Raw genomic sequence first — 7,117 nt, 5'->3', positions numbered from 1 at the left:
AATCATTACTGTTATTGTTCCTAAGCCACAGGTTGAGGCATTGTCTTTCAGCTGTCTTTTTTGTGTTCTTTGCCAATTCTTCAGGACACTTTGGCATGCCTGCAGAATTCTTCTTCAGGAGTGTTTAGCCTTAGATTTAGTGATTTTCATAAGCAAGAGCTTCCCGTATTTCGTAAATATAAAAGGTAAACAACATGTGTAGACAAGTATTAAATAGAAAGCAGTGTTTTTGGTTTCGAGAACTGTAAAAGATAGAAAACTAGAATTAATAAGTAGAATATTTCAATGTTTCAAATCACTTACACCCCCTCCTCACAAACAACAAAACGCTTTCATGCCCACATTGCTGAAACCTAAGTAAACGTTTCAGTATCAATTGTCAATTCATTTGTGTAACAATTATCAAAGGTCTTTGTTTTTGCCTGTGGATTTGACCATCAAAAGACTTTAATGCCGCAAAGTATGCATCTTTCCAATCGACGGACAAGGTCAAACTACAGAATGGATTGCCCCATCAAGATAAGTCAAGCTTATCTGCTAGTGACATTCTCCAAATCTCCGTAATAGTTGACAATTTCGATTAGATTTCCCACATAAGGCCAAAATAGATCGATAAGATATTACAGGCTTAACGGCAAACCAAGCAGCGGGGTTAAAATGTGAATGGACACAGAAATAAATCTATTTACTACTCGACTGCTTCAGCGGTATTTTAAAAAGAATATTTATTTAAGAATTTAGGGAAAACGATTCTCAAACACATTTAGAAAAGGTTTTTACTTATTGGACAATTTTGCGTTCGTCTTATACATAAACCATTTGGTCTTAGATTGGAAGTACACATACTGGTTAAGTACAGATAGTGCAAGTGTTATAAATTAAGTTAAATGCCAATCTATATAAGGAGGTAACCCCCGTTGGGGTTTGCCCATTTGAAAAATGAGATCCGTTGAGCGATTTGCAGCGATTTTCCTTGGTAGTTGTTTGCTACTGTTGGCACTGCCCGTACAGTCGGCACCTGGTAAACTAAACGGTCGTGTGGTGGGCGGTGAGGATGCGGCGAAAAATCAGTTTCCCCACCAGGTGTCCCTCAGAAATGGTGGCTCCCACAGCTGTGGAGGTTCGATTCTGTCCAGGAACTACATCTTAACCGCCGCCCATTGTGTAACCAACCAGGACTCAAATGGAAATCACATTCCAATTGCTGCGGAGCGTTTTACCATTCGAGCTGGCTCCAACGACCGATTCAGCGGTGGAGTCCTCATCCAGGTGGCCGAGGTGATTGTCCACGAGGAGTACGGCAACTTCCTCAACGACGTGGCCCTGCTGCGACTAGAGACCCCCCTGATCCTGTCCACGAGCATTCAGCCCATCGATCTACCCACTGTGGACACGCCAGCGGACGTGGATGTCGTCATCTCCGGCTGGGGAAGAATCAAGCACCTGGGAGATCTGCCCCGCTATCTGCAGTACAACACCCTGAAGTCCATTTCCTTGGACAGGTGCGACGACCTGATCGGCTGGGGGGTCCAAAGCGAGTTGTGCCTGATCCACGAGGCCGACAATGGGGCGTGCAATGGGGACTCTGGTGGTCCGGCCGTGTACAACAACCAACTGGTGGGCGTGGCCGGGTTCGTGTGGTCTGCCTGTGGAACCAGCTATCCAGATGGATATGCCAGGGTGCACTACCACAACGCATGGATCAAGAATAACTCGGATGTGAAATAGTGCTGTCATAGCTGCAAACTGCACTCCGGGAACTTAATTTGAATAACTGCTGGACAATAATTAAAATTTTAGATTGCACTATCAATAAAATATTAACTTTTAATTGTTTTTCTCTTTCCCGCCAGCTATAAGTCTCAGCATATGGTAAAAATGATCGTAATAACAGGGGAACAACATCGGTTTATATTGCAATTGAATAAATATTCTTTAGAAACTATTTAATCTTTAATATGGTTGGAATGTTTGCAATGGTAAAATTAAATGGTTGGATGAGGATATTCTTAAAACGATTAGTTTAAAAACATGCTGTTTATGTGGTAATGATTTCATGCAAAGCTTAGCTTAGCTTAACACAGATACTGTGTTAATTGGATAAACTTTACGCGGTTTTTAATTCATAAAAACCACTAACCCATGTGCATAAGTCACTTTTCATGATTTCTCTAACATGCGAAAGTTGACTATGAGTTCAGAAACAGTGCGTGATAAGGTAAGTTTGATTAAAAGCCGTGAAACCTCATAGCATAAATAAAGTACATAAAAATTTGTCGTAATTATTGAATTCTTGTTTTTTGATTATTGGCTAACCAAACCATTCTAAATAGTAGGAACTGGCGATTACATCGTAACATTCATACTAATATTACATTGGTCGGGGACCAAACATTACGAAAAAAGCACAAAAATATCTATGCATATATTCTATCTATATATTCTTAATATTTAAAACCTTAAAGTAGTAAGAAATATTTTTTTTTAAACAAATCTTCAACTATATAACTTCTGCAAAAATTGTTCTTTAGAGAATAGTCAGTTGATGTTAAAGAAGTATTCTTATGTAAGAATAGTTTTGTTGAAACGACGGCTTTTATTTTTTTTAGTGTGAAATTAATTTATTGATTCTAGAATAGCCAAATAGGCTGGGGAAAGATATTAAACAGGTATTTTTCCGATAATCATCGATGATCATCGACATATTTACATAAAATTGCTATATGATACATTCTTAATAACCATTTTATACATTATTTGGACAATGGGTTATTGATTGCAATGTGTTCAAAACTGGGCAAAGAAAGTAACTTCTTTAGATTTGACCACAAGATAAGCCTACAAGCCGTAAAACAATTAGCAATGACATAATTTATCGCCACGACTCTTCGATTGGATTTATACATATTAAAACACCTATAAAATAAATATCGCTCGATAAGATACGGATAAGATAGTGACTGCTGCAAATCAGAAGGCTAGATCACCGGGTGATCACATATAAGAGGCTTCGCCGAGTTGGGCATTGTCCATTTGAAAAAATGACAATCGGTAAAGTGACGATTTTGCTTTGCAGCTTTCTGCTGTTCCTGGTGCTTCCCGTACAGTCGGCCCCTGGTAAACTAAACGGCCGAGTGGTGGGCGGTGAGGATGCATCGAAAAACCAGTTTCCCCACCAGGTGTCCCTCAGAAATGGTGGTTCCCACAGTTGTGGGGGTTCAATTCTGACCAGAACCTACATCCTAACCGCCGCCCATTGTGTGTCCAACGAGGACGAGAACCATGTGATTACGCCAATCGCAGCTGAGCGTTTTACCATTCGAGCGGGCTCCAACGACCGATTCAGCGGTGGAGTCCTCATCCAGGTGGCCGAGGTGATTGTCCACGAGGAGTACGGCAACTTCCTCAACGACGTGGCCCTGCTGCGACTAGAGACCCCCCTGATCCTGTCCACGAGCATTCAGCCCATCGATCTACCCACTGTGGACACGCCAGCGGATGTGGATGTCGTCATCTCCGGCTGGGGAAGGATCAAGCACCAGGGAGATCTGCCCCGCTATCTGCAGTACAACACCCTGAAGTCGATTACCACGGAGCAGTGCGAGGAGCTGATCGAATTCGGATTCGAGGGTGAGCTCTGTCTGCTTCACATGGTGGACAATGGTGCTTGCAATGGCGACTCTGGTGGTCCGGCCGTATACAACAACCAACTGGTGGGCGTGGCCGGATTCGTCGTGGACGGGTGTGGGTCCAGCTATCCGGATGGATATGCCAGGGTCTTCTACTTTAAGGACTGGATCAAGAAGCACTCTGATGTCTAAGAATATAAAACAAGAAAATACTTTTGTTAATCAAACTTAGCACATAAACGGAATTTTTTTTTTTTATTTAAAGCTTTATAAATAAAAAATACTTTGTTTATAATATTGTTTATTATGAAAAGCGGAAACTTAATGGGTATGTGTGTTATTTGGTGTTTGATGTACATGATACTGCAAAAAATGATAGTTTTGTATGCTACAATTTCCGTAAATTAAATGCTCTATCACTATCTCTGAAAAGTGAAAAGATTGGCGTTTTGTTTGCACTTGAGTGATAAGCAAAAGCTCGGGAAATCACGGGTTTAGGTGTTTTGATCTAGCCAATAAATTAATGTTTAGGGTCGATTAATCACGATGAATACCAGGGCTGTGAATCCATATCATATCAGCTTTGGTGCGGTTCGGGGTTCGAACCTCAACGGATGATAAGGTCCCAGTTTGCGAACCGGTTCGTCGACATGCTGGACTAGATTCCGGTTCGGACGCGGGTGACATAAATTGGCTTGTATACAAGTATATATATATTTTTTTATTAATACAAATTAATTTCATTGTTATACCCTTGCAGAATATATTGTAAAGGAGGTATAAGTTCAGAATGAGTGCTTACTCGGTTTTTATTAATTAGTTTGGTTTTTATATTTCTATATACTGCAGTTGCATATATAATTACGCTGGCTACAGTGGTTCACTGCACTGATAAATACCCATAGTTGAGATCCTTAAAGGACTCTTATCTTTTGTATATTTTACTCCGCCGAATCGCTGAAATTTCTGGCAGGTCTTCGCCTTTAAAGTGTTGGCTTCTCTGAGCTGGCGCGCCTTCAGTGGGTTACACATTTTTTGCATATTTGTCAAGCAATTTTACTCTAAATTTGCCAATTATGCGCATTTTTTGAGCGTGACCCGAATGGCCACCAATACCCACCCAAAAAACACATACCGATACGGAATTGTACGTGTGTGTGTGTATTGGGAATATGGCCCTTTATCGATATGGCTACATTGTCTCCTGGCCATTGTTTTCAACGAGGGTTGATACAAAATATTAATACTACTGTCGTCTAACTGGGCTGGAAATTAGATGAAAAGCGGTAAAAGGATAAGTAAAAGTGCTCTGCAAGTATGGACTTAAAGAGTGTATCTCATGAATTGTTTTGTAACTGTGTTACTAACTTTTTAAGTTTCGAAAATTAATTAAAATTAATGAGCGTTTTAATTATTAAATTCAAATTAATTAAAATTACTGAGGATTTTAATTAATTTTTGAAGGCAGGTAAAAATGTGGTTTCAAAACCAATGATCCCAATTGCCTACACATTTAATGGTTAGCTTTTCGTTCCCTTGTCTTGTATGTCAATGGAGAAGTTTCCTATTAATTAATTAAACCCATTATAGGTCACTGTTTCTGTTAGTTTATTTTATTTCCCAAATGTGTTTCACAGTAAGTTTTCAAAAAGCAATCTGTGGCATTCGACGCCAACCGGAGTAAGAGATCGCAGATCTCACTCATCGATCGATCTTTTCCTCAACCGATAATATCGATGCACAATGGTTCCTTATATTCTAATATAATGTTCACAAACTATAGTTATGCTATATTTATACAATAATGTTAATATGTACAACAAGGTACTTCTACTATGGTCCTACACCACGAGCATTTGCTTTTAATCAGAACTTTGTTTGCCGCCCTCGCTTAACTTTGGTGTCACTTTTTCTCACTCGTGGCCCATGTTGTTGCTGCGATCTCGCGCATTTACCAACTTATATTGGCATAATTTATACTTTAGCAGCATTTTTATCGCTGCGCTCCGCGCGATACACCAAATACAAAATCAAATAAACAATGGGCCGCTGCACAGGAACAATAGCAATAACAATATGCCAGTTCAGCGTTAGCCCCTCTGCCCAGCGAAAAAAAAAAAATGTCTATACTATATGTATGAATGTATGTGTATGCCCTTAACCCTCTGCCTTAACCCTTTCTGGTGCACTTTTCGTGCAGTGTTCTGTGCGTCACTTTGCGCGCTTTATTTATTTACGATTTTTGCGTGAGCCCCGTTCGATTCTTGTTTTTTTCGTTTATTTATTGATTTACAATTTATACATGCTCGGTCGCACACACATGCAGTCACACAGTACGTATGCGTTATATTTGCCAACGAGTGTGTGTTGTCATCATCGCAGTCATCATCGGCATCTTTATTTGGCTTCGGTTGCGAATCCGCAGGAGTCCTCCGAGGCGCCCTCTCCCTTCGGCCCTATGTCAATGCCATCAATCATTGCTAGCAGCATTTTTATGTAAATAATTAAAATAGAAAATAATCGTAAAATAAAAGGACCGAGGACCGAGTGTAATTCTTTTTTGACGCAGTCTGCCGAAGAAGATGACTGCAGCGCAGCAGTTTGTGGCGATAAAAGGCCGGAATTTCCCATGAACCTTGTCGCGTGTCGCTCTTCATAATTTCCCTCTTAAATTGTCGCTGAAATCGCTGACTGAAAAGCCACAGCAGTGGAAATGAAGTGGAAATATTTGAGTTCATAAATATGGGGAATGCAATGAGGGCGACTCGACCTCCATATCTATTTGCTTGCAAGCAATCCGCCTATTTGACTCCCAATTAAGGTAATAACTATTAATAAAGTATTACGTATGGCACTTGTGGCGGAAAATGGCTTTATTACTTCGTTAGTGTTCCACTGGAGCAGGAAGTGCAGGAAGTTACCATCTATCACCTCATTCCTATACGCTTGCCCTCAAACTGCCACTTGCAGGGGCACTCGCAATTTGAATATTGAATAACTCAAGTCAAGAGTTATTAAATTCCACAAAAATACAACCATATCGATCATTATTTTTCTTGTTTCTGCCGCAAATCGAACAAGTTCGAAGCGGAAATTGTAAACAAGAGTGGACTGGAACTTCGATCTGGCAAACTCCTTCACGCCTCACTCTTCTGACGGACACGTTTTGCGATGTGTCATCATTCGGCATCGATGAAATGGAGGGACTCAATTATATTGTCGATGCGACTAGTGCAGGCACATTGGAATTTTAAATGAAAAGGAGCATCGGGGCTGGCTCGACTTTAAATACTGGGCAATGAAGGGGCCGGAACCGTGTGTGTTTGGCATAAGAATGCGTCCAAGTGTATCAACGATATAAACTTCTACGTCCACATAGACAAGCGAGTAGTATGGGCCAGCAGCATATAGCCATGTTTGCGCACATATCTGAGCATATATGTGTTTTTATTTAAATGAATTGCACGGAACAGCAATTCCGAAAATTG

The 7,117-nt window shown here is 40.5% G+C and overlaps 2 protein-coding genes across 2 annotated transcripts; both read left to right on the top strand.

The window, feature by feature from the left end:
- The first annotated feature begins 911 nt into the window (after positions 1–911).
- LOC120456987 (serine protease SP24D-like) lies at positions 912–1,945 on the top strand. Its single transcript, XM_039644136.2, has one exon. The coding sequence runs from the start codon at positions 940–942 to the stop codon at positions 1,726–1,728; it is 789 nt and encodes a 262-aa protein (XP_039500070.1). The 5' UTR covers positions 912–939; the 3' UTR covers positions 1,729–1,945.
- Positions 1,946–3,031: 1,086 nt separating this feature from the next.
- On the top strand, positions 3,032–4,068 carry LOC120456973 (serine protease SP24D). The gene has a single exon (XM_039644120.2). The coding sequence runs from the start codon at positions 3,042–3,044 to the stop codon at positions 3,819–3,821; it is 780 nt and encodes a 259-aa protein (XP_039500054.1). The 5' UTR covers positions 3,032–3,041; the 3' UTR covers positions 3,822–4,068.
- The last annotated feature ends 3,049 nt before the right edge of the window (positions 4,069–7,117 follow it).

This window comes from Drosophila santomea, chromosome X (genome assembly GCF_016746245.2).
Source record: "Drosophila santomea strain STO CAGO 1482 chromosome X, Prin_Dsan_1.1, whole genome shotgun sequence".
Taxonomy (NCBI): Eukaryota; Metazoa; Arthropoda; class Insecta; order Diptera; family Drosophilidae; genus Drosophila; species Drosophila santomea.
The sequence above is the reverse complement of the archived record's forward strand: the minus strand, read 5'-3'. Positions and strand labels throughout refer to the sequence as shown.

Excerpts from the sequence above, each read along its gene's own strand:
- LOC120456987 (XM_039644136.2), top strand. The coding sequence starts at position 940 with ATGAGATCCGTTGAGCGATTTGCAGCGATTTTCCTTGGTAGTTGTTTG.
- LOC120456973 (XM_039644120.2), top strand. The coding sequence starts at position 3,042 with ATGACAATCGGTAAAGTGACGATTTTGCTTTGCAGCTTTCTGCTGTTC.